At 55.2% G+C, this 24,734-nt stretch overlaps 1 protein-coding gene across 5 annotated transcripts in view; it reads right to left on the minus strand.

Annotated features, from left to right (window-relative positions):
- Positions 1-24,734, minus strand: part of CLTCL1 (clathrin heavy chain like 1) — a 64,042-nt gene that overhangs the window by 17,898 nt on the left and 21,410 nt on the right. For all 5 annotated transcript variants that reach the window (XM_031948968.1, XM_031948969.1, XM_031948973.1 and 2 more), the window contains exons 7-23: positions 19,147-19,344; positions 18,398-18,598; positions 18,157-18,309; positions 16,273-16,395; positions 14,615-14,752; positions 13,506-13,670; positions 12,839-13,019; positions 12,136-12,299; positions 11,608-11,733; positions 11,110-11,252; positions 10,542-10,776; positions 9,377-9,499; positions 6,332-6,477; positions 5,094-5,277; positions 4,060-4,252; positions 3,116-3,273; positions 119-283 (exon numbers count right to left, since the gene is read on the minus strand). In XM_031948968.1, coding sequence (XP_031804828.1) covers positions 119-283; positions 3,116-3,273; positions 4,060-4,252; positions 5,094-5,277; positions 6,332-6,477; positions 9,377-9,499; positions 10,542-10,776; positions 11,110-11,252; positions 11,608-11,733; positions 12,136-12,299; positions 12,839-13,019; positions 13,506-13,670; positions 14,615-14,752; positions 16,273-16,395; positions 18,157-18,309; positions 18,398-18,598; positions 19,147-19,344 — 2,796 coding nt within the window. The remainder of the gene's footprint in view (positions 1-118; positions 284-3,115; positions 3,274-4,059; positions 4,253-5,093; positions 5,278-6,331; positions 6,478-9,376; positions 9,500-10,541; positions 10,777-11,109; positions 11,253-11,607; positions 11,734-12,135; positions 12,300-12,838; positions 13,020-13,505; positions 13,671-14,614; positions 14,753-16,272; positions 16,396-18,156; positions 18,310-18,397; positions 18,599-19,146; positions 19,345-24,734) is intronic.

A 24,734-nucleotide genomic window follows, 5' to 3' on the forward strand; every position in this document is an offset into this window, starting at 1 on the left:
TGTGTTTTTGATAAGAGATGAGAACATAAGTGGCAGAGGGGGCGCTGGTGGCCGGCGGGCGAGGACCCCTCACTTCCAGCACTTCCACTGCCAGGGGAGACGGGGCTCAGAGCTTTACCTCCTTCCAGGTCCTGGTGCTGTTGGCCTTGCGACTGCTGTCCACGGCGGCCTGATACTCGCCCAGATGCACCAGGGTGGACGCCAAGCGGGCAAAGTTGGACACGTTGCTGTAGAGCAGCTTGGCGGCTTCGTACATGGCCTCCTCGTAGCAGCGGTCACCAACCTGGAGAGACACGCGGCTTAACTCCCCGGAGGAGAGAGCCCGCCTTCCCTGGGGACTCCGGCCCACGGACACACAAGAGGGACAGGCAGCAATGGGGAAGAGGCCCGGGACAGACCTTGGGGGGCGGGCCTCAGGAGCTGTGCCCGGCCTGGCAGCAAGGGGACTCTCTCTGGCACTTGGCACAACTAGTTCTGAAAACCCCTGCGTGGCCTGCAGCCTGAATTACCCAGCAGTCCCAGGGTGGCTGCCCTCTGGAGCTCACCCCACGCCCCCAGGAAGCCCAGGCACAAAGGCCTTCCTGCTTCTCACCGTGGGAAGTGAGCCAACCTCTGAGGTCCAACAGAAAGGTCTTAGATTGGGGAGCTGGGGGTGGGCAGGGGGAAAGGCTCGGCCACAGCGCCGCAGCTCGGTGAGGCCCCTCTGGCAACGGATGCCCCCGGAGCCCCAGAACAGAGATGTGCGTTCTCTGGATTCAAAAACATCAGTCAGCATTCATTCTCCTACGAGGTGAGGAATGAGGGGAAGCGTAGGAAGGCGGCTCTGGGGTCCATCCCCCTTCTCTCACAAGCAGAGGGAACGCAAAAGCAGGGAGAGTCCTGGGGAGAAGCCGAGGCATGGAGGGCCATCCCTGGAACCACGCTGGGGACCCCCTGGCGCTCTTGGGGGCTACTGGTCCTAGCTGGAAGGGGTCTCCAAGACCCCCGGGATGTGTCGCTTTTATAGAAGAGGAAGCTGCTCTTTTTATGGTGGCAAAGAACTGGAAAAGGAGCAGATGCCCATCGACTGGGGAATGGCTGAATAAGCTGTGGTCAGTAATGTAATAATATTGTTCTATGGGAAACGATGAACAGGATGATTACAGAAAGGCTTGGGAGGATTTACACGAACTGGCGCTGAGCAAAACGAGCAGAACCAGGAATACACTTTGTACAGTAACAGCCAGAACGGGCGGTGATACTAGGACAGACTGGCTCCTTCTCATGATCCAAGGCCATCCCAAGTGACTTTGGATGGAAAACACCATCCACGTCCAGAGAGAGCTATGGACACGGATGCAAACCCACACATGCCGTGTTCCCCCCCTTTTTTTTTTCCTTTTCTTGTTTTTCTTTCTCTCATGGTTTTTCTTTGTTCTGATTTTTCTCTTCCCAAATGAATCATAAAGAAATGTATTTTTTTAAAGTACACATATAACCAGAAATAAATAAATAATGACAAGAAGAGGAAGCTGAGGTCGGAGAGTCCCAAAAAGCTAGGCCCAGACCTGAGTGCCAGAGCACCTGCTGAGCTGAGTGCAAGCAGCAGGCCCTGGGATGAGGGGTGGCTCCTGGGGAGAATGTGAGACAGCCCAAGGTTCCCGGCCTTGGGAACACCACGAGCCACGCGGGCCGCCACAGGACACTGTTGTGTCAGCCACAGAATTCACTGTTCTTTAAGAATTCCTCAGTTGTACTCCCACCGGGAAAATGAGCTCATCAATGACTTAAGCCCGATCTTGGTTTCTCTTTCCCACAAAATTATCCTCTTGCTTCTGGCTTTTCATTAAATTGGTGTAATTATAACCAATGGGAGATGGGGCCGAGCCTGCAAACACTGGTTTGGAATCCCAACCTTTTGAGGGATCTCCTTTGGACCCCAACAAGAAGCCAGTCTAGAAAACCTTGGAGAAAGGTCAGGGAAATGACTAGTATGAGCACCCGAGGGCTCCCCGGCAGAGGTGCTTTTTACCTTGAGAGTCTCCGATTTTATACTAGGTAAGGGTCACTGTCCCCCACACTGCTGTCCTGCTGGCTCTCATGGGGTCACACCCACTGCCCCCCAGTTACAGCTTTCAATGGGTTGGGCCGGGCAGAGCCCCTAGTCCTAGAGAAGCACCTTTCGCCGGGAAGAAGGTGCTGAGGAGTTTCTGACCTGGGAGCTCTGCAAAGAGCAGGCTGGGAGGAGGGAGGGATCCCTTTCCACAAAGGGATTTTGTGCCAAAAAAAAAGCAAAAAACAAAACCCTGGGAAGATGATTCATTCTCAGGCAGGACGCAGCTGAAGGTCAACAAAAAGCAAAAGGAGCAGGAGTCCAGGCTGGAGGGGGTCGTGTCCCAAGGCCGAGGTCAGGGCCATAGGCAGGGCCTTGGGGCACTCTGTGCCACAGTTCCCTTTTGATGTACTGACCTAGTTTCCCTAATTGTCCTCTTTAGTTACTCTGCCTCAGGTTATGACCTTTCCCTCTTAATGTTTGATGAGATAAAGGTCTACCTCAGTTGCTCTGCCCCAAAACCCCAGGCTACAATCATTCCCCCTTAAATGGTTGAGATGAAGATTTTATATCTTTTTTTATATATATATTTTTTTATATATATTTCATATATATTTTTATATCGTTAGGCATCATAAGAGTGAGGGCCGGGCCCCGGGCAGGCCATGCTCTGTGCCCCAAAGTTAGCCGTTAGATGCTAGAAGCCGGGCTAAGGCGCTGGTGCGGTCGGAGGCCCCTGCTGACCCTCTGCGGGACGAGGACATCTGCCTGGCCCCGCGCCATCCTGTCACTTCCCCCCCTTCCTCCTGACAATGGCATAAGGCGCAGATGACCTTGAGGGCCCCTCAGACAGCCCGGGCCCATTTACAAGGCCTGGGTCAGCCGTGGGGTGGCAGGAGGACACGGGATTCAGGGACCAAAGCTACGGGGAAGGGTCTGGGCCCTTGCTCTGGGCAGCTCCCTCTAGTCCCCATGAACCCTGGCCCCACATCGGGGAAGGGCAAGTGATGGGGTGAAGCAAGGAAGGAGTTACCTGTGTAACTCTGAAGGGGGCAGGCTCCCCCTCCCCAGCTCCCAGCCTACCTGCTGGATGTGGGCGTTGTTGGGGCCATTGATAAACTCCTCCAACTCCGAGAGCCGGTTGGTTTTGGCCAAAGCGAAAATAAGTTCGGTCTCCACGTATGACTCTCGGCCCTTTTTCCTGGCCATGTGTAGAAATTTCACTAGATCTTCCCAGTTGCCTGGAGAAAGGAAGCCACAATGTGAGGCACGGTTGGGAATCTGGCATCCCCGGCCTCCCAACCGGGCAATACAGGCAAACCAGAGTGGAGGCCCTGGGCCTTCCAGGGCTTATGGAGGCTGTATGCTTTCCTTGGGCAGCCACAGCACAGGCAAGGGGAGGCCGACCCCTGCCCGAACCATCCACTGGGCCGCCAGGCTAAGCCCCTGACCCAGACCGAAGCAGCCGAGGGAAGCAAGTGTCAGAAGGACCTGATGTCACAAACCACCTTCCCAAGAGCCAAGGCTCTCCCGTGTTGAACTTTGCAGGGATCAGGCCCGTGTCCACGGCGCAGGAAGCACCCGGAGAGGAGCCTTCCTAGACATCGGAGCTGGCGGCACACAGGGATTCGCCCGCTTTGCGCGAGCAGCCCCAGACTCCCCACCCAGCCTCCTCCAACCCAGAGCATGACCTTCTGACCACTAATGCCCCCTTTGGAGAAGCGGGCCATTAAGAAATCCAGAAAGAAGGTACCCGGGGCTCTGGAAGTTCTGCCAACCAGTGCCAGCAGCTCTAGGTGAGAAAAAGCTAATGAGGCACCACAAGGGCTCAGCACAGCCCTCCTGGCAGTGAAGAGGTGGGGAGAGGGGCCGGGGGCGGGGGGTGGTGGCAGAAAGGAACACACCAACGACCTCTGGTGAGTGCGTCCGCCCGGAGTGTCCCGCAATCCCCACCCCACCCCCAAAGCGCTCCTGGGTGTCCGGGCGGGCCCCAACCTCCGTGGCCCCGGGGTGGGCGGCTCCCTCACCGTTTCTGCTGGCAGCCTCCACGACCTCCAGGTAGGAGGAGGGATCGTCCGCCTTGGTGTACGAGTCGATGGCCTCCCTCACCAGGTCCTTCTGCAGCTGGGCTCGGGCCAGCTGGCTCCATACAGCAGGCTCGTTGCATCTTTCCGCAAACTCGTAGGCGCGGTCCAAGTTGCCGATGTGTTCTATCAGCACCTGAGGGCCGAGAGCGGGGAGGTGACGGCTGCGGCGGGGCCGCATCAACAAGCACAACTTCAGGGTCTGGGGCAGATCTGGGCTTCTTTAAACTGGAATCTTGCTGCTGCTCCTTAAGGTCCAACCGAAGGACCTGGGCTGGGCAGGGACAAGCTGCCCCTGAGGATCTCAGCCCTGAACCCTCCACTGGTGTCAAGTCTAGCTCTTTGGGCTGGCACAGGGGTCTGCCAGAAGGACCGAGCGGCCCCAACTTGGGCAGGGAGACCCCGAGTGGCCCCGGCCCAGACAGGGAGACCCATACTCTGCCCACGCCTGAGGGCACTTCCTCTGCCTTTTGCTGAATTCAGCAGCTACTGTTGCCCTTGAGGCCTTCATCCTCTGGTTTAAGGACTCGTGACAAGCCATGTCTCTGTCTCATGCGTAGGAGACACAAAGCTGTTCCTCAACTGGACTCAAAAGGAAACACTTTAAAAATCTTTAAGTGTGTGATGAGAAAACGAGGCTTCTGAAAGTACCCGTTATTCCCCCAAGAAACCTCTTTAGGGAAAATTAACACTCACAGTGCAGGGGGTTACAGCCACGTATTCAAAAGCATAAAACAGACTCTTAAAGGTTTTTCCACAAAACCTTTTTTGGGGGAAGAAGGGGGTTCCTTATTACTGGGATCTTCAAGTCTTTAGGCAGAAATGGTCGGTGGGACACTTCTTCTTGCCATCCTGTAGGGACCCCATCTACCCTGAGCCTCGTCCCCATGTCTCCTGGGTCCCTGCCCGGAATCGGGCCGTGGTTCTGCGGTGGACACTCCTACCCCTCCCAGGCTGGCTCAGAGCCAGGCCCGTACCTGGATGGCTGACGTGTTCACATCGAACTTCCTGAAGATGGCGAAGGCCTCCTCGTAGAGCTCGTTGCTGATGGCGATGTTGGCGATGTCGGGGGCGTCGTAGTTATCCAGCCGGTTGATGTACTCCATGACGCGTGTGCGGTCAGCCTTGATGGCGGTCAAAATCAGGAGGTTCTGCAGATTCCTGCGGAAGAATCGACCGAGGGGAGGCTCCAAAGTCCCTCCTGGGGGATGTCGGGGTTTAGGGCAGGACCTCACTTACAAACGGCTCTTTCTCAGACAGATCCGGCCCATCCCCGGCCAGGCTGAGCAGGAGGCCCTTCTCCTGGCCAAGTGAAGGAGGACCAAATGGCCTGGGCTGTGTGAGGGGCGGTGGGATCTGCGTGGGGGGGGGGGGGCTATGAATCCCTGCATGTGCCATAACTAGTTAGAGAACAAGATACTGTGGGGAGCCGCTAGAACAGCTAGGAGGGAAACCAAGGAAGGCTCCACAGAGGAGCCACAAGGGGCCCCTCGGCAGCAGCAGAGTAGAGTGTATGGGAGCTGGCAGCTCTCGGCAGAGGAGAAGGGGCTGCTCCGTGAAGCAGATTCAGGCTCCTCGGTGCCCGTGGAAGACAAAGATGGTGGCCGTGAGACCTCCTCTCTCCCTGCTCTGGGGGAACCGACTTCACGACTCTGGGGGATGCTTTGCACCAGACGGGCACAGAGGCGTAAGTAACAAGTGCCCACCAACTGGTGCCTTGTGGTCAGAACAAGCCCTGCAGAACCGCCCCCCAGTGCCAGGCAGTCTTGAGGCAGCCCCATGATTCCAAGGCCACCAGAAGGAATCATTCTTGAGAGCCCAACTCGGGCCCATCTGGCGCCCCTGGGAGCAGGGTCTCGGTGCAGACTTCCGACCATCCACCCGAACTGGCAGGTCCATGTATGGGCCAAGAGCCGAAAGACCCTCCCCAAAGAGCCAGTCCACATGCCCGTGGCTGACAAGCCTGCGTCCCCGCCCCCCCAGGGTACTTAACCGGGGCACCCCGAGCTGCGGGCAGGGGGCACCAGCCCCTCAGTGAACAGCTCCTGCCCTGAGAGAACTCCCCACGGTGGCAGTCAGAGCCTTTCCCCTAAAAGTCCCCTAAAAAAAAGACGAAGCTGGGCCCAGAAGGCCCGAGGACGGCTCCCAGAGGGAGGGTCTGGGGATGGGAAGGGCGGCATCTCCCGTGGCCTGCAGCCAGGGGGCGTCCCCTCACCTGTGCTCGCTAAACACAGAGTTGTCTAGGACGATCTTCTCGAGGAGCTCGATGAGCTCGCTGGGCAGGTCGGCCGTCATGAAGGCTTTCACAGTCACCGAGACCTCCTCGGGGTCCTGGGTCTCAGACAGGGCCGTCTGCACCACCTGGTTTTAGACGTATTAGGGAGGGGACCCGTTAGCTCAGAAGAGTCAGCCCTCGGGGGGCCGGGATGGCAGGACGCAGCGGAGGAAGGGAGGGGGCCGGCCCAGGCTCTCCCACCCTCAGGCTCACCAAGCCCTGTCCTCCTAGCAACACTGTGCTGGAGACGGGGGAGGGGTCTTCCAGGGGGTCTCATGGCAGCTTCACAGGTTAAGGAGCCAGCCTGCCTCACCCATGGACCACAACAGGAGAGGGCAGGAGAGAAAGGGGCCAACCATCCCTAGGTGACCAGGGGGGCACCGTTACCCCTGCCCTGTTGGAGCAGACCTTGAAGGCCACCTGAGGTCAACCAGAACACCAAGGGCAATTGCATGAGGAATTGTGCTGGAGGAGGGGACGGTCGGCCTGGGGGGAAGGGTCCAGCAGGGACCCTGGCTGCCTCCCCCAGGCTCCCAGCACCCTGGCAAGACTACAGGAGTCGGGCCTGCTCCTGACTCTGCCATCAGGGCCATCCCCACCCCCTCCCCACCTCCTCTGCCTCCAGTCCCTTGGGTCTCCAAGGTGAACACTCCCAGCTCCACTACACGGCCGGCACCACCCTGGTCTCCCCCTGTAGGGGCCAGAGGCACCCAGAGCCGCCCCAGAGGCTGAACCCTCTATCTCCTTTGGACCTCGGACCATGTGAGCAGGCAGAGTGGATTACTCCAAGCACTGAGAAGAAGAAACTGTGGCTTCTGGGGGGCTGAAGGTCCGGCCTAAGGATCCCCAGCTAGCTGGCGGCCAAGCCATTCGCCATCTTGTACTAACTCCCCAGGGCCAGACCGATCTCATGAAGACTTGCAAGAAGACCTAATGTGATTATTTATCTCAATCCCCAGAATCCCCAGCTTTCACTGCCTGGCACACCTGTATGATGCCCACAGAGCTGGAACAGGTTCCCACGCTTCCCCCAGCCCAAAGGCATTTGACGTGGGAATCCCTGAATTATTTTTAATCCCATTTTAGGAACAGAGACGGGCCTGCCTGAAGCAGCCCCGCAGCAAGTCCAAGTTCCCCCACTTTTACTGAAGCAACTTTTAGCCACCCCATTGCACCATTCCAGCTGAAGGGGGTCAGCCTGCAGGCCACCCCCACCCCCTTTGGCCAAACCAGATCCAACAGCAGTAAGAATCCCACAACTCCCCTGACCTGGGCAGAAACAGAACCTTCAGCCTGACCACTGGGTTCTCCAGGGAGGGAGGGACAAATGCCAGCCCAGTCAGGGGCACTCCCATTAGTAAGTGGGCACTGCCCACCCGGCCCCAGGGGAGGTAGCTGACACGCCAGCTCTGCCGCCCCTTTCCCCAGGCCGGCTCTGGGGGCAGCGAGGAGCCCAGAGCTCTCCCAAGGCTCCACAGGGGTCAGGACTAGGAAATGGGGGATAAGAATGAAGAGAATCTTTTTGTACAGCAAAATAACGGTTTGGACATGTATAATTATTTTGTATTTAATTTATACTCTAATATATTTAACATGTATTGGTCAACCTGCCATCTAGGGGAGGGGATGGGGGGAAGGAGGGGAAAAATTGGAACAAAAGGTTTGGCAACTGTCAATGCTGAAAAATTACCCATGCATATAACTTCTAAATAAAAAGCTATAAACAAAGATAATAACAAAAAACAAAAAAAAACAAAATAAAAAAACTAGGTTATCTTAAAAAAAAAAAAAAAAATGAAGAGAAGACGCCACTTTACGGATTTCCCCAGAGCTCTTGGGCAACTGTTACGTGGCTGGGAGTGTGGTTCTCTAACTGTCCCTACTCTAAAACGGGGCCGGCCTCCGGGACAATCCACCTCAAGCACGGTGTTTCCAGAGCCCAGGGAAGCCGAGTCATTTTCCCAGCATCCTCAGTGAGAGAGCCGATCAAGGCCGGGCCGCGAGCTTCTATCAGAAGCCGCGCTCCCTAAGGTGAGGTCCTACCTCACAGCAAATTCCCGGGGATTTAACGTCTCTTGGGCGCCCGGCTGGGCAGGCTTGGGAGGAGACGTTCTCCTGCCTCAGGACTGTTCATGAACCAACAGGGAACCCACAAAAGCAGCCGGAAAAAGCCTTGCACCCAAGCGGGCCTCCAAGCCCGGGGAGGGGAGGGAGGGAGGGACTGTGGAGGCAGGAGTGGCCGGGCAGGGACTGGACAAAGACCCAAAGGAGCCCACGTGAGAGCCAGCTCTTTCAGGGTAAGAGGGGCCGGGTCAGCCTGGGCCGGAGAGGCCCCAAGCTACAAGTGGGCCGTCCACACCAAGTCCCTGCCAGTGCTCACGGGCCCATCACCAAAGGCGCTGCCCCCTGGAGGAGACACCCGAGAATGGCCTGGAGTCTCTAGGAGGCAGAGAGGCTCCTGGGAGAGGCAGAGGAAACCCAGACAAGTCAGGAAGGGCCATGGGCCGGGCCCCATTGTCTCTGCTCTCTTCCCGTGCCCCAGGGCTACGGCCTCTTCCTTAAAGCCAGGAGGCCAGGAGAGACTGCTGACCTCCCGGCTTCCTCCCAGTCTCCATTAAAACCCCACCTCCTTCGGGAAGCCTCCTCTAATTTGGGGCCTTCCCTGCTCATCCCCTTTTCTTCTGGCTCCCAGTTGGCTTTGTTGGGGTTTGTCTCTCTGTTGTCTCCCCATTAGACTGCGAGCTCCCGGAGGGCTCCACGGCTGGCATACAGCAGGCACTTAATAAATGCTTCCTGACTGACTCTCAGAGCCCTGCTGCCCTGTTAGAGAATGCCACGTTCGGGCTCCTAACTGGCCAACGGCCTCAAACGCAACCAGCCGCACTCCCCGGAGCTCCCTCACATGGGGATCTCGCAGCTCGGCCGCAGCGGCAGCTCTGGGCGCCCCCAGATCCCGTGTGGCCAAGAGTCGCTCCCGTGCCCTACCTGATCGATGAGCTGCCTCCTGAATGGGTTGTTCTCCTCCAGGACATTGGCCCAGAGCTCTGGGTCTTTTCTGCGTACCAGGTAACGAGCTTCACTTTTGAACAGAGAATTCTCGTTACAAACCTGAAAGAAGCCACAGCCAGTCAGAAGCTCCTGCTCTGCCGTCCATGCCCCCACAGACCCTCCCCCGAGGCTGAGCAGCCTGTCCCGCACCCCTGCCAGCCCGCCCGAGCACCCGGGGGAGAGGGAGCCATGTCAGAGGGACAGCCGCCCTACGCCGGGCAGCCCCCTGAAAGCCCGTCCTCCTGGAAGCATTCTGGCTCTCGGGGAGCCTGGGGGGTCAGAAATTTATCTTCTTTTAAAAGTCTTTTAAAAGGAACCCAAGTTCCTGAGTAACCCCCTCTCACTGAATTCCGCGCGCTCACCCAGCCCCAGTCCCAACAGGATCAGAACAGGGTGAGGTGCCCTAAAGCCCGACAGGCCTGGCAGAGCTTCCGAACCATTCTAAGTATCAGCTCGGAGGTCGTGAGGCAGCAAGAAAGGGGCCCCAGGAAGCTGGGTGTCTTATACCAATATGGACAACCAGCACACAGCAGGCACTTAATGCTGGCTAAGTGACCCAGAACCCAGGGGCACAAGTGGAAGGGCAGGAGGGTGCCCGCAGGCCCCCAGCCCGGCACTCGATGCCAACAGTTAATGCAGAAGCTCATGACCGGCCGTGGGCCGAGGACACTTGGAAGGTCAGTGGCCCCCCCCCGGGGGCCCCACTGCCTGGGGAGTCTGGGGGCATTTTTAATCTCTTTTTGAGTCAAGTGCCTCACTCCAGAGTCACAAACATGAGAGGGACTTGACGGCGAAGCCTCCCCGGAAAATCCAAAGCCCCCTCCCAGGGGCCCCATGATGGGCATTCACAGGCTCCTTTCTGAGGCGCGTCCGCATTCAGAACCCGAGTGGGGGGCCCGACTCCCCCCGCCCCAAACAGCACCACTCGTGGAAGGGGGCAGAGGCCAGGCAGGGCCGAGGGCACGAGGGCCACCTCTGTCGCCAGCCGAGCATCTGGGAGGAGACCCAGCGTGAAGGGGAAGCCACCCGGGGCAGCCCCGCCCCAACCCCCCGGGGCCCCCGACAAATAGAGTCTAAGAGACGAAAAGCAACAGCTGCTAACCTGGATGAGTTCGAGGTCACACTGCCCCCTCTCATAGGCAACACAGGCCAAATGCGGGTCCCTCTTTTCACAGTATTTACCTACAACCCGGCTGTCGTAGTAGGGGTTCTCGCGGAGGAAGCGCTCGGGGTTATTGTTACTGTCGATATAGATCTTGGCCAGGGCATTATGGGTGGCCGGCTCCTCGCAGCCCTCGTGGGTCCGGGACTCCAGCCAAGGAAGCAGCAGCTTCAGCCTTGGGTGGGAGAGAGACACGGCGCCCTGAGACCAGCAGGCCCCCCCGCGGGCCCGGAGGCTGCTCCAAACCGCTCCCACGGGTCCAGTACTGGAGCTCCCGGATGCCCCGAGTTCGCTCTGGGCACCCAGCAAGAGATGCAGCGCGGCCCCAGGAGGAGCGGAAAAGATCCAAGATGGTGGAACCAAAAGGTGCCCCTGGGTAGCCGCCCAACCCAGCAGGAGGGTCTGATGGGCGGGGACCCGGCGCCTGGGCTCTTGCGTTGGGGGGCCGCAGGCTGGCAGGGACACGCCCAGGAGGGGCAAGCACAAGTCGGGCAGCCGGCACCCTTACCTGTTTCTTTTCTCCACCTCAGCCACCAAGTCCTCGGTGGAGAACTGTCCCCTCACCACCATGATTAAGTTTTTGATGACGTCTTCCGAGCAATCCACATCGAGCAGCCCTCCGACCACGGCGGGAATCCGGCTGGGGTTGACCTGCCACGAGACACTCCGTCAGGTTGCGCACCCCGAGGAGAGGGAGCGCGCCAGCCCTGGGAGCGCCTCCTCTCGATCTGTTTCTGGGGGGCAATGTGCCCCACCTCCAAAGGACAAAGGCAGGAGGGGGACGGCCTCTGGGGCCCGGCTTCTCCCCTCCCACCAGTGTCTGTGCACCTGCGCCAACATGAGTCCCAGCCCTCCCAAGGCCGAGATCCACTGGGGTCTGACGGGGTCACCAGGGAATGCCCTCTGACCCCCAACCTGCCAGGCCTTGTGCCAGAGGCTGACACTGCCCAGCAGGTGCCATGTGCAGGGCCCCCACGGGCCCCGAGGCCTCGGGGCAGCACATTACCTTCTGAACGTAGATCTCGATGTACTTCTGCAGGTTGTTGCGGTACAGATACAGGACCAGGTCGTGGACAAAGTCAAATCGGTCGCAGACAATGATCAAGGGCAGCTGATCGGTCAGCTTGGCCTCCTACACATGGGGAGGGAGAAGAAGCTGCCTCAGGGCCCCCTCCAGGCGGAAGCGGCACAGGACAGCCCGGCCTCCCACTGCACGGGCCTCCGACTGCGCGGGCCTCCCCAGGCCTCCCACTGACCTGGGCTGCCCAGTTCCCCAACAGCCCCAGCTCCTTGGTCCGAGTACTCCCTGTATGGCCTGTCTCAGCCCAGGGCCGGGGCTGGCCCTGACCCCTCCCTGCTTCCTACTCGGGGCCAGGATGGCTTCTGAAGCCTCCTAAACCCCCATGAAGGAGGCAGCCCCCAGGGTGGTCCCTGCTCCGAGCACAGGCCCAAAGCCAGGAGGCCATGGTGGGGGGGGTCCCTCAGTGCTCCGGGCTGGAGGAAGAGGCCAGGTGGAGCCGCGCCAGGAGCGCACCTTGAGGAAGTTCTTCACCCGCTCAGGGTTGTAGCAGTTGCTCTCCCGGCATATTCTTTCCACCTCCTTGATCTGCCCGGTCTTACAGGCGGCCTGAATGTACTTGAAATGCACGTCCGGATCCTGGCTGAAGTTGACGATCGCGCCCAGGAAGTAGAAGAGGCCTGCAAGGAGAGGCTGCGTTGGGAGAGCGCGGGGAGAGGCCCGGGAGCCTCTGTCCCAAGTCACGGGGCAGCCTTGCGCAAGGCCTGGGGGCCCATCATGGGGGGGGGGGGGGGGGGGACGGCTGAGGGGGGTGGGAGACACCAGGCTTCATCTCCTCGTCTGGATGTAGGGCTGAGGGCAGCAGACATCTCAGGACAGCCTGGAGGCTGGGACCACCTCGGAGCCGTGGGAAGCCCCACTGGACGAGGGAGAGAACTGAAGAGGAAGTTGGAGGTCAAGGAGCCAAGGGGTCAAGGGCCACAGAGCCAAGGAGCCAAGGGGCTGCCCTACTTTTCTGGCCTAAGTCCTGGCACCAAGGACTAACCCTGCCTAAAGCACAGCCCTAAGGGCTGACGGACCCCCGGACCTGAAGCTCGCTCTGAAACTGGGTTTGGGAGCAGGACAAAGCACCCTAGAGCTGGGCCTGACCTCCCAACAATGCAGACCACGCCAAGGAGAGTCCTGCGACCTCCCGCCCTGGGCCCGGACGAGGCGCTACCTTCGTAACTCTTGAAGGACTCGAAGAGCTCAACCAAGGTCTGGGTGCCGAGCTGCTCGTGGTACTTGGAGGCCACCTGCACGCCCAGCTGCAGGTTCTGCCGGATGTTGGCCGCCAGCATCGCCCGCAGGCACTCCACGGAGTCCTCCACCGACAGGGAGCCGAAGAAGTTCACGAGCCACTGAGGAAGAAGAACCAAGGGCTCGGGAGGACCCTTCAGGCCCGGACCGCCCCTCCCCCCTGGGGCCCGATGCTCCCACAAGCGTCAGAAACAGGGACGAGGGACCCGAAGGGGACGGCCTGGGGGCCGGGAGCTCCGCCATCCTGCCCAGGCTGGGGGGGCCAAGCCTGGCCTCCTCTTGGTGCTCCCCCCACCCAAAACAACATGGAAGCTCCCCCTGTGATGAGTAGAGTCACACAAACAAGTCTGCACCTCGGCCCCCGGTTCTCTGCCAAAAGGAGGCCCGAGGCACCCCCGGCCAGTCAGGCTCGGGCCCAGTTACTGTGCTGCTGACAGATTAACTACAACGGCAGAGGGGGAGAAATGGTCCTTCCCATCTCAGAACCGCCAGACAGCGGCGGGTTCTCCCGGGCAGATTAAAAGGCGCCCCAGGTCACAACCCTAGTATCCAGCACAGGCCACGGTGCTCCCCGGGCAGGGCCGTACCTCGGGATTCAGGAGGTGGGTGTGCACCACGGCCCGCTTGATGTCGTACAGGTCCGTGTAGTGCTCCAGCGCCCGCTGCAGCAGCCCCGCCTTCTCGCAGAGCTGGGCGATGTGGGCACGGTCATAGTGGGTAAACATCTGATTGCCAAGGATGGCGTCCGCGACCTGGCACCGAGAGAGAGAGAGAGAGAAGCGCCTCGGTGAGCGGCGAGCCTGGCAGCCCCCACTCTCTGCCCCCCTCCCCAGCGTGCCCTTGGCTGCCTGTCAGAGTCGCCGTGAGCCCGCGAAGGTGGGGACTGTTGGACGAGGGAGGACGGGAGCACAACAAGCACTGAGCCGGATGGGGGAGGAGCATGGGGATCCCACTCTCTTTTTGCTGCTTCTGGGCCAAGAGCAGCCTGTCCTGGGGAGGAACGACCCATGACACACCCGGGAGCACCAGTCAGCCCCTGATGGCCCCACAGCTCGAAAGGATGAGCCCGTGGGGCCCGAGGGACCTGCCCATGCTCTGAAATGCTGGAAACCACAGGAATGGCGCCACAAGAGCCAAGGAGACTGAGAAATAAGGCCTGGAGGCTCATCAAAGGCACAGGACATGGCGAGTATGTAAGCACCAAAGCAGGTCTGAGGTGTTCCCTGTGGTCAGCAGTCACCCCGGGGATGGGGGCAGACTCTGGTCAGGACCCAGCCAGACCGGTCCTGGGCACGGGGAGGATCGAGACGGAAAACGGACCTGGCTCCACCCCTTGTCTCCCAGCAGACGATGGGCAGGGAGCAGAGAGTGACCCCTCCGGGGCTGGCAGGACGCAAGGACAGAGAGCCCGGGCAGGGCCTTCACTGGGGCTCCCTTTGGGGGCTGCGCCCTCAGCGGACCATGAGCGCGCCACCGTAATGGGAGGACCGAGGTCACAGCGTTGGACCCGGCCCGACGAGCCCTGGGTGGGGAGGGAGCAGCTGCCCCGGTTCGGTCCCGCTTCCCTCGCTCCCCAGTCCCCGGCTGTGCCCCTGCGGGCCGCGGCCCATGCTCCGAGCCTTCCTGGCCACGTCCCTCATCCGGAGCCATAGCCCCCCAGCACCGGGGCCGCACCTGGGCGGGGAGGGGGCCCTACCTGGGGGGCGTGGATCAGGTTCATCTCCAGGAGGCGGGTCTGCAGGTGGCCTTCTGCCGGGCGATTGTTCTTCAAGGCGTCCAGCAAGAAGGACGTGCACTGCTGAATCAGGCTGTTCTCCATGAAGACGTCCACGATCTGCAAAGCCCAAGGCAGGGCCGTCACCGCCACGCTCTGACCCGGGGGCTCTCCGGGGCCCAGACGCGCTCTCTGAAGCCGCGCCAAGAGCTCTCAGAATGAGGGCGAGGAACGGCCGTGCCATTTCTGACTCCCGCGATGTGACCACCAGAGTGTCTGATCGGGGTCCTCCCCACACTGCCACCCCCCGGGGACCCTCCATGTTTACATCACACCAGAGCAGGGCATTCAGGGTCACAAAGGCACATTTTGTTCTCCAAAGACTCCCCACAAGAGGGCAGTCTAGCACCTAGGCCAGGGCTCAGGCTGGGCTAAGGCAAAATGGTCCTCGGTCTGGATGCAGCCACGTGGACAGGGCACACGTCCCTCCGCTGGGCTGGAGCCCGCGGAGCTCCAAACATACCGAGGGCCCCTCGCCTCCCTCCCCACGTGCTGATGACTTGTGCCGAGCTCACACCGGCAGCGACAGACCCTGCCAAGTGGGGCGGGGCAGGAGCACGGGGGGGGGGGGGGGCGAGGGGAAAAGAGGGGCCCACAGGACCCTCGTGCACATGCCTGCGGGTTCTCTGGCCCCCAGAGGCCTTAGACACCACTAGCTGGGGGACCCTGGGCAGCTCGCCTCAGGCTCCCCAAATGTAGACCGAGGGTCACAGGAATTACTGAGTGTGTAAATGAGCCAATTCTTTGTGAACAAGGCTGAATACAGAGCCGGGCACACAGTAGGTGCTAAATAAATGCTTTTCCCGCCCTTTCTCCTTTCCCCCTGCTCTGCCCACCACCCAGACAGGAGCCACACTGTACTTCTCAACCAGGAGTGAACGACGACCACCTTTTAAACTCAAGGCTGCCTCACGAAACACACAATGTGGGAGCGGCCGGAGATCTCCCAAGGCGCCGCCCAGAACTGATGAAGCCACTGAGTTGGCCCCAGGCCCGCGTGGGGGGGAGGGGACGGGGGAGGCTTTAGAGCCAGCCCACCAATCCGGCAGCACAGGGAACCTGACCCCTGGCCACCTGCTCCCTAGCAAACGGACCCCACCGAGGCGACCTGGGGCTTAACCGGCTCAGGCTCGGGGTGGGGGCTGGGGGCGGAGCTTGTCTCTGCTAGAGCCCCTGGGCCCCCTTTGGGATCTCGGCCCCAGCCACCACTTACGTTCTGGGGGCAGCGCCCCGGGGAGCCAAAGGCGCCCCTGCCAACGACGGGCTGGGACCCCAGCAAAGGCTACTCTTTTCGGCTCACCCTGACACAAAGACGGGGGCTGGCTTCAGGGCTGCGGCGCCTGCTTTCCCACAGCCGGATGAGCCGCTCCCCTGGGACAGGGACACCCATTCAGGGTGGTCAGCAGGGCAAAGTGGGAAGGCTCAGCTAGGACGCTTCGGTTCTGCTCCAGAACCATCGGTGGGAAAGCATCAGTTGGCAGAAAGTCCTCCCGGACACTTCTCGGCGAATGTCCCTAACTCTTCATTGGGGATTCAGGGAGGGCATCACGAGAGGGGTTAGCGGGGCACCCTCTGCTGACCTGATTGATGTTGGCCAATGGCTCCTCATCCTGCACCAACATCTGGGCGAACTGCAGGCCCTGCTCTGGGCTGACCCTCATCACACTCCTCAGCAGGAAGATCCAGTCGGGCGTGTAGGCGACCTGAAACGGAGCCCCCGTGACAGACCCCGCTCTCGTCCCCAGCCCGGCTGCCTGCTCCCGGCTCAGCGTCCGGCAGGTGGGGAGCTCCCCCCTCCACGGGCACTGCGGCCGAGGCTCCACGAGCCACCTCCAGCAGACTGCCAGGGGCTAAACATGAGCCCAAAGAAGCAGTAGCCAGGGGAGGTCTGTGGGACCCCCTTGTGGCTCCTAGGGGGCCACAAGGAAAGGTTCAGGAAAACAAAGGGTGCGCTTGCTCTTCTAAACTCCACATCATGTCCTGCCTACTTTAAAAACCATTACATTGGTATGCCCCTGGGCCGGGGCCTCCTCACTCCCGATGTTGGGCCTGCAGCCCAACCCCACCTTGGGAGTAAGGGGGGAACCACGGACCCTTCTCAGGGCGGTGCTTTTAAAGCACGAAATAATAACATGCAGGGGGACAAAGGAAAACACCGAAATACAGGCAAGTCTTTTTAAAAACGCAGCCCAAAGGAAAAATTCCCATTGGATATTTTATTTCTCTTTAAAATGCTCATGTTGAATGTTTGTGGCAGCCCTCTTTGTAGTGGCCACAAACTGGAAACTGAATGGATGTCCATCAGTTGGAGAATGGCTGAATAAATTGTGGTATATGAATATTATGGAATATTACTGTTCTGTAAGAAATGACCAGATTTCAGAAAGGCCTGGAGAGACTTACACGAACTGATGCTGAGGGAAACGAGCAGGGGCAGGAGATCATTATATACGTCAACAACAATACTATATGATGACCAGTTCTGATGGACCAGGCCATCCTCAGCAACGAGATCAACCAAATCATTTCTAATGGAGCAGTAATGAACTGAACTAGCTATACCCAGAAAAAGAACTCTGGGAGATGACTAAAAACCATTACATTGAATTCCCAATCCCTATATTTATGCACACCTGCATTTTTGATTTCCTTCACAAGCTAATTGTACAATATTTCAGAGTCTGATTCTTTTTGTACAGAAAAATAACGTTTTGGTCATGTATACTTATTGTGTATCTAATTTATATTTTAATATATTTAACATCTACTGGTCATCCTGCCATCTGGGGGAGGGGGGGGGGTAAGAGGTGAAAAATTGGAACAAGAGGTTTGGCGATTGTCAATGCTGTAAAATTACCCATACATATAACCTGTAAATAAAAGGCTATTAAATAAAAAATAAATAAATAAATAAAATAAAATGCTCGTGTTGCCCCCAATCCTTAGCAAAAACCTCACTAATTATAACCGCCTTTTTTACTAAGAAGACAAAGTTGTGATTCTGTACCGAGACACAACTACTCAAGGGCCTAACAGGTTGTGCTACATGCTGGAGAGACAGAGAATGAAATAGCATAAAACAGTATCGTATGCAGGGGAGATAAGGTGGGGGGGTGGGGGGTGGAATGAGGGAAAAGCTTCTGTGGAGAAGGGGGCTGGGCAGGGGGAGGGTCAGTGAGAACTGAGCACAACCGTCGCTCACTAAGTTTGGTCAGGAGCAAACCACCCTCAAACGAGAGTCTATCTCAGGGGAGACCAAATTCAGAATCTGGAGGGATTCTGAAAAGTATTTGATGGCAGTCACGGCCAAGCTCCCCTGGGCTTTAAACCTAGTGGTCCCAACAAGGGGGAGGGTTGCTGGCCGCAGGGAGCAGCCTCCATTATTCTGGCACTAGGGGGTCACGGGCAGGAACCGAGACCAAGAACAGCCGGGGTCCGGATGAGCAGCCGCAAGCCCCTCTCACCTTCTTGGCGTAGAGCACGATCTTCTGGAACTGGCCCGTCTCGGCGAAGCACTGGATCACCTTGGTGGGCACACTCGCCCGCAGGTAGACACTGAGCGCCAGCGTCGGGTCCGTGGCCTTCACCAGGTCCCCCAGCTCTTCGGAGCACTCCAACTGCAAGCCGCCACGGGAGAGAAGGCCAAGGTCAGTGAGTTTCCCGGCCCCTGGGGCACCCTCGGCGCCGGGGCTTTCTGCATCTCACCTTGTCCTCCTTAAGCCATTTCTCCAGGAGCTGCTTGCGACCCTGCTGAAGGACAGGCCGGCAGAGCTCCAGAGACTCGAACTTGTTCAGCTGCCCCTGGTCCAGCAAGATCCCGAAATACTGGAGCAAGGGGGAGGCCTGCCCGGGCTGGGCCGGGACACTCTGGAACTTCCGGATGGTGTCGCTGGTGCGCAGGATCCCCTACGGCGACAAGCACAGCGGGGAGTCACTCCCAGGGCGGCCCCAGCCTCATCACACGACTCTCTGCCCACTCCAAAGCCCACGTGTGCAGCCCTTGTGCTTAGCTCACCAGCTCATACCGAGGAGACGCAGCAGGATGTGGTCCCCAGCTCCTCAGAGAAATGCACGCCAGAGCTTATGCACCTGGCAGCCATTCCCACCCACACTGGGCAGCAGTAATAAAGACCCCATTTTCCAGCCAATGTAAGGAGGCTGCGACATAGAGACCCTTCTCTCGGAAGGGGCGTCTCCCTTTCCTAGCTCATTTTGTACAGAAAACACGGTCCCCCAGCCTCTCCCAGGCCATGGAGCTTTCGAAGATGACCAAGGTCTGGGGGAGTACACAGGGGGCTCCTCCATTACTATTACGCACTTGCCCTTGCCCCCAGTGCCAGCGAGACAGCATGGGACAGAGCCCGCCTCTAGCCAAGCTGCACGGCCCAGGATGACCAAGAGCCCGTGTCCCCTTGCAGGACGAGACGCTTCCATACCACAGACCCAAACCTTACCTTGGGTGCGGAAGCAGCCACTTTGGCGGCTTCGGCGTAGCTGCCCTGCGCAAAGAGGGTATTGAACTTTCGGGCAAAGAGCTCCTCGGCTCCTGCCAGGTTGCTGCGAATGGCCATGCGCAGACCGAGGTCGGGATTCTGGAGCACACTGGTAGCATAATTGACAATGTTATCTTCTTCCACACAGATGGACAAGACCTGGAAAGGACCAGAGACCACAGGGAGTAAATCTGCAGGAAATGCCGCCTCCCGGACAGCTGGCAGAGGGCGACACCCACACCGCCAGAGACTCAGAGTTGCCGGGGCCTCACCCACAGAGTCCCACTGATGCAGAACAGAATCCCCCTTTCCGAGGCTCTGAGTCTGGCTGAGGGAAAACACTTTTGCAAATTTAAATCTTTACACATGGCGAGAAGGGGATCGGCCTGCAGGGGCCGCCTCTGGAAAATGAGGCAGGGTTTCCAATGATCCCAAACAGCTTTTTACCGCAACCATCCGTCCCTTTAACATTAAGGTTCTCTTGTCAAGGCTACCTGGCTAGGACACCAAGAGGGTCACTATCCCGAGAGAATTACCATTCTAGATATTTCCAAGAGCCCTAGAAATAGAACCTCACTCCCCAGGCTCTTGGAGGAGTCATTCCTTAACTAAACAACTATCGGAAGACATCTGGAATCATTTGCAAAGATATCCTCACGACCATTTTGAGGGAAGCAGCTTTGTCATAATTATGGAAGATTCTTTTTTAATGTTTTTGTTGTTGCTATTCTACCATTTACGGAGCTGTAAACGCTCGTTGTGAATACTGTTTCTACAGTTCTCGCTCATTAAAATTTGATTACATTCATACACCATAATCCCTTTAGTCATTCCCCGCGTGGCAGGGAAGATTGTTGCCAGTCTTGGCTACCGAAGAAGAGCTCCCGCAAATATTCCGTTGGGCTTTAATAAAGACAGTGGGAGTTGCAGCTTAAAGGGCGAGGACATTTCTGTCATTTTCTCTGCATGATTATAAAGTGCTTTCCAAAATGAATGGACGACTCCCTAGCTCTGCCAAGAACGCATTCGTGTGTCCATCTTTCCATGAGTCCTCCAGCACTGAGGGTTACGCCCATCTTCTGGCCTCCTTGCCAATTTTCTGGATCTGAGGGAAAACCTCAAGGCTGTTTTGTTTTGAATTTTTCTTGGGGTTGGCCCTTTGGATCATTCTTTCACAGTTGTTACTAGTTTACAGCTGTATCGAGGATACCTTTTGAACAGCTTTTAGTCTTATGTATGTTAACTGTCTTTGTTTCTTAGAACTTGGTACTGAGGGAACTGAAGGGACTGGGGCAAAAGGTGATTAACTATGGTTTAAATGAACCTCAATGACACCATCTGGGACTCAGTTCTGGAGCTTGCTCAGTTCTCTTTTCATTCATTTAAGTACAGCTTCCGTCTTGGAAAAACTTTATTCGGTTGTAGGAATTGGGAGAAAGCCTAATTGCACCATTTGAGCTTAGCCCTGCATGGCTGGGAAGCTGGACCCCCCCCCCCTTCCCTGCTGCCAAACTAGGCACCTCAGTTAGACTGACCAGAAACCCAAACAGATCTAAAGACTGATGTGAGGAGTTTTCTCATAATTATATATCTCGCCCATATGTCTTATGGGAAAATTGGCCCTGTACTGACCAATCAGCTACTGTTCCCATGCTCATTTGATTGAATACAGATCCTTAGGGCAGGGGGAGTGGGACATCTCCTGTGATTTCAAGGAATTGCACCTCTTTGCTCTCCCCAATTTAAAATCTATTCACTTAGATATTATATTACATAATATTATGTTATTTTCTTTTTAAAAATTACTCTTATTTGATTCATTTTTTTAATGTATAAAGTCTGTCTCCCCTGTATTCAGAATCCAGTGCCAAAGCTGAGGAAGGTGACTGGTCCCGACTTGTTAGGCAATTGATATGTACTGTTCAATAAATCAAAGGGTTGGAAGCTCTGACACTTGCTTCCTCAGTCATTTTATCTTATGGCCACCATGAGACTAATAATCAATGGGCTCAAGAGTCTCTTTCTATCATTTTTCAAGGATTTACATGACTGGGACATACATAGTAGATACTGTCAGAGGAAAACTTGATTTAAAGCTATTGCCAGACACACGTGCATGGTGAATCTTGCCTCCCTTCTGTCTTCTGAGTTAGCTGATTGAAGGCAAGAAGGGGCCTGACACAGCCCATTGCTCGTGAAAGCCTGGGGGCAAGCTTCCTCCTCCGCACTGGCACAAGTGCGCTGCCCTCTGCACAAGCTCCTGTTTTTCCCCTTTCATTCTCATAAATGCCGCGCCACTTCCTTGAGAAGTGGAACTCTATGAACGTGCATGCTGCTGGTGCTAGTGTCCTTGTTAGTGAAAAATCCCTGAAAACCAACGGTCCTGCCATTTGTCTATTTGCCACCCTAGTCTTATCTTCAGAATGTCCTCATGGATCGACTGTCCCTAACCGGGGTGGCTCGGCAAACTTACTTTAACCTACTTGTTCCAACGATTGATTCTTGGTGTTTTATGAGGAATTAATATTCTACTACCCTTTTCTGGAAGATTTTCTGGGCAAGTTTACGTATGAAGGCGTAATGTTAAACTCAGTTGTCACCTCTCTACACCTGGCACATAAGTCAAATATTGGCTAACCAAAACATTTTTGGCTCTTTGACCTGATGTTCACATCATCTGAACTTCATCGAAACTGTTATAACTGGCATTAATGTCCTTTTTCTATTTATTTCCCATTTTTCAGTGTTATCTTCCTTAAGTTGGCAGGACAGTTATTTTAAATGCACGCCGCCTCCATCTCATAATACTTTCTTCTAGCCATACATTAATTTTGATCCCACACACTATCCAAATGAGGTGGCTGCCCAACACATCTGGACAAATGGACTAATGCCATGGATTCTTCAGACCACGATATACAGCAAATCCTGTTTTGGGGGCCGGCCTGACATGCTGTCCCCTGTTGGCAGGCACTTTCTAGCAAGAAGATGTCTCCACTTCTATGATCTCTTCCATATTAATAACCAGAGAATTAGACAGCAGTTATCCCCCCATTACGGATCTCAAGGAATCTTGCATGATTTTATCGTTCGTATGGCTAATGCTCTGTAAGATGAGAGACTTTCAGGTGTACTGTGTGGATCAAATTGTATTTAATAATGAAGCTTGTGTCGTCTACTCCTTTTTATCAGCCGTGCATCCGAAAAGCTGTGGTCATTTGTGGGATTTTACCCACAAGCCCAACTGTTCCATTCCCACACTTTCATCAAGGTTGCTACTTGTAGATAAACCTGTTCCCATTAAAAATCTGGCAGAGCCCAGGAACAAGTCAGAAGGCAGTTGGGCTGGCAGTTAGCGGTACAACTCTTCCCAACTCTGTCATTCTATTCCTCCAGTCTGCATATTTGTGACTGCAACTGAGAAAGCTTAGGAGACTCAAACTCTTAAACAGAAAACAGTTACTCTTTTATGTGGTTTTTTCATTCTTTCTGTGGGATGAAATAAAAGCTGTCCTCTATGTGGAGAGAAAAATCTAATCTTTTCTCTAAAAAGTTGGCAGTCTGACTGAACACAGACAATTTTGAGGAAGGCCTCCCATATTAGTAACAAGCCATTTCCTGTCTGTTAAAATGCAATCAATTTATTGTGGTTTTATGTACCACTGGGCATATCTTGTGCCATCTGGTTCTTTTCTCAATGAAAGTGGTGAAGATGTACAGCATGAGGCTACTATTTAAATTAAAAGTGTTCTTGCTCTCATTGCTTAATTCTTACCTTTATTATGATTAAAAAATGTTTTGCTTTTTTTAAAGATTATTTTACCTTCCCAACAACTCTCCTTTCCGCCGCATACTAAACAGGATCCTTCTTTGTATCAATCAAGTTTAGTCATGTACAACAAATCACATCATGATGATAATGTCTCAGAGTAGAGACTCACTAAGCTGCCCCATCAACCACTTTTCAGTTCATCATCATCTTCTTGGCCCCTGATTGCACTGGTCAGAATTGTGAAGTCTTCCAACCTCACTTTTCATTAGTGCAGTCTTTGAATAAATCATCTTTATTTAGCTCCACATCAATCCATACAAGGCTTCTCCAATTTTTAAATTCTCCACAATCCTCATTTCTGACAATGTAACCCTATCTTCTTGCATTTACATGTCACAATTTGTTCTCCTCTTCGATCATACATGGGTACCTAATTCCCTTCCAGTTTTTTGCTATTAAGGAAAATGATGATATGAAATATATTTTGGGTGGGAAACTAAACCGTTTCCCATTTATCTTTTGTTATCTTCGCTTATGCCCTCTTTCATACTGAAGATAGATTGCATTCAAGTATGTGTTAATTTATTTGGAGGGTCTTAAATATTCTTTATCTTTCCAAGCCTTTTTGCTTTTAAGGAATTATTTTCATCAGCAAAGTCTGATACTTCTTTGACTATTTGGCCAATTCCATTTTTGAAGGTGCTATTTTCTTCAGTATTTTTTGGTGTCTCTTTTACTAAGCTGTCAATTCTCATTTCATAATTTTCTTGCACTGCTTACATTTCTTTTTCCAGTTTTTCTTCTACCACTCTGACCTGATTTAATTTTTTTTTTTTTTTTTTGCTTTTCTCTTTAGCTCTTTCAGGAATTCTCACTGGGCTAATATCTAACCTGCATTTTTCTTTGAGGCTTTGCTCATAACTGTTTTCCATGACACTATCTTCTGAATTTGTGTCTTGAGATTCTCTGTCACCATATCACCTTTTTATGGTCAGGTTCTTTCGTTGTTATTTTTTGTTCATTTTTCAGCCTATTTCATTATTTGAAGCTAGATTTGGAATTTGGGCTCCGCTGGTGTAGGGGGAATGGAACTCTGGAGAAGTCTACTTGAAACAAGGATACTTACAACAAGGGGTTAACTCAGTGGGACTAATGAAATGATGGTTCTCTAGTTCACATATACTTAGTACTTAACATGGTGATGTCATGGTTCTCTAGTTCACACATATTCAGAATACTGTAATGATATAATTGTAATAGGGTATTTAAAGACTAAGAAGGCCTGGAAGAGAGACATTTCATTTTTGACCATCTTCCTGATGGTTCTCCTGCACTCCTCCACTAAGATCAAGGCTGTCCCAAGGTCCTCCAGAAAGCTAGCCCGAACTTTACATGCTGGGACAAAGGAGCATGGCGCACTGTCACAAGCTTCAGGTTTTTTCATGCTGTCATTTTCACAGTTAATTTTTGAAGAGGAGGAAGAGAATCTGTTGAGTTTTTAGTTTTTTCAAGTAGATGTGATCTGAGAAGAATGGTGGTCGCTGCTCTCCTGGTCCTTACCCAGGTAGTGGCCCTGCTCCCTTGAAGCAGAATAAGTACTCTTCTCTATCATAGAATTGAAATCCAGAAGTGGGTACAAGTGTTTGCTCCTTGGTGGTCTCTTTTTGACCAGCTGTCCAGGACCCTTTCAGTGTCTGGGCTATAAGCCCCCGAAGCTGCCGCCATCACAGCCACCTCTAAAGCCCACCATTGGTATCTGCTGCTGCATGTGCTCCAG

This window comes from Sarcophilus harrisii, chromosome 1, assembly GCF_902635505.1.
Source record: "Sarcophilus harrisii chromosome 1, mSarHar1.11, whole genome shotgun sequence".
Taxonomy (NCBI): domain Eukaryota; kingdom Metazoa; phylum Chordata; class Mammalia; order Dasyuromorphia; family Dasyuridae; genus Sarcophilus; species Sarcophilus harrisii.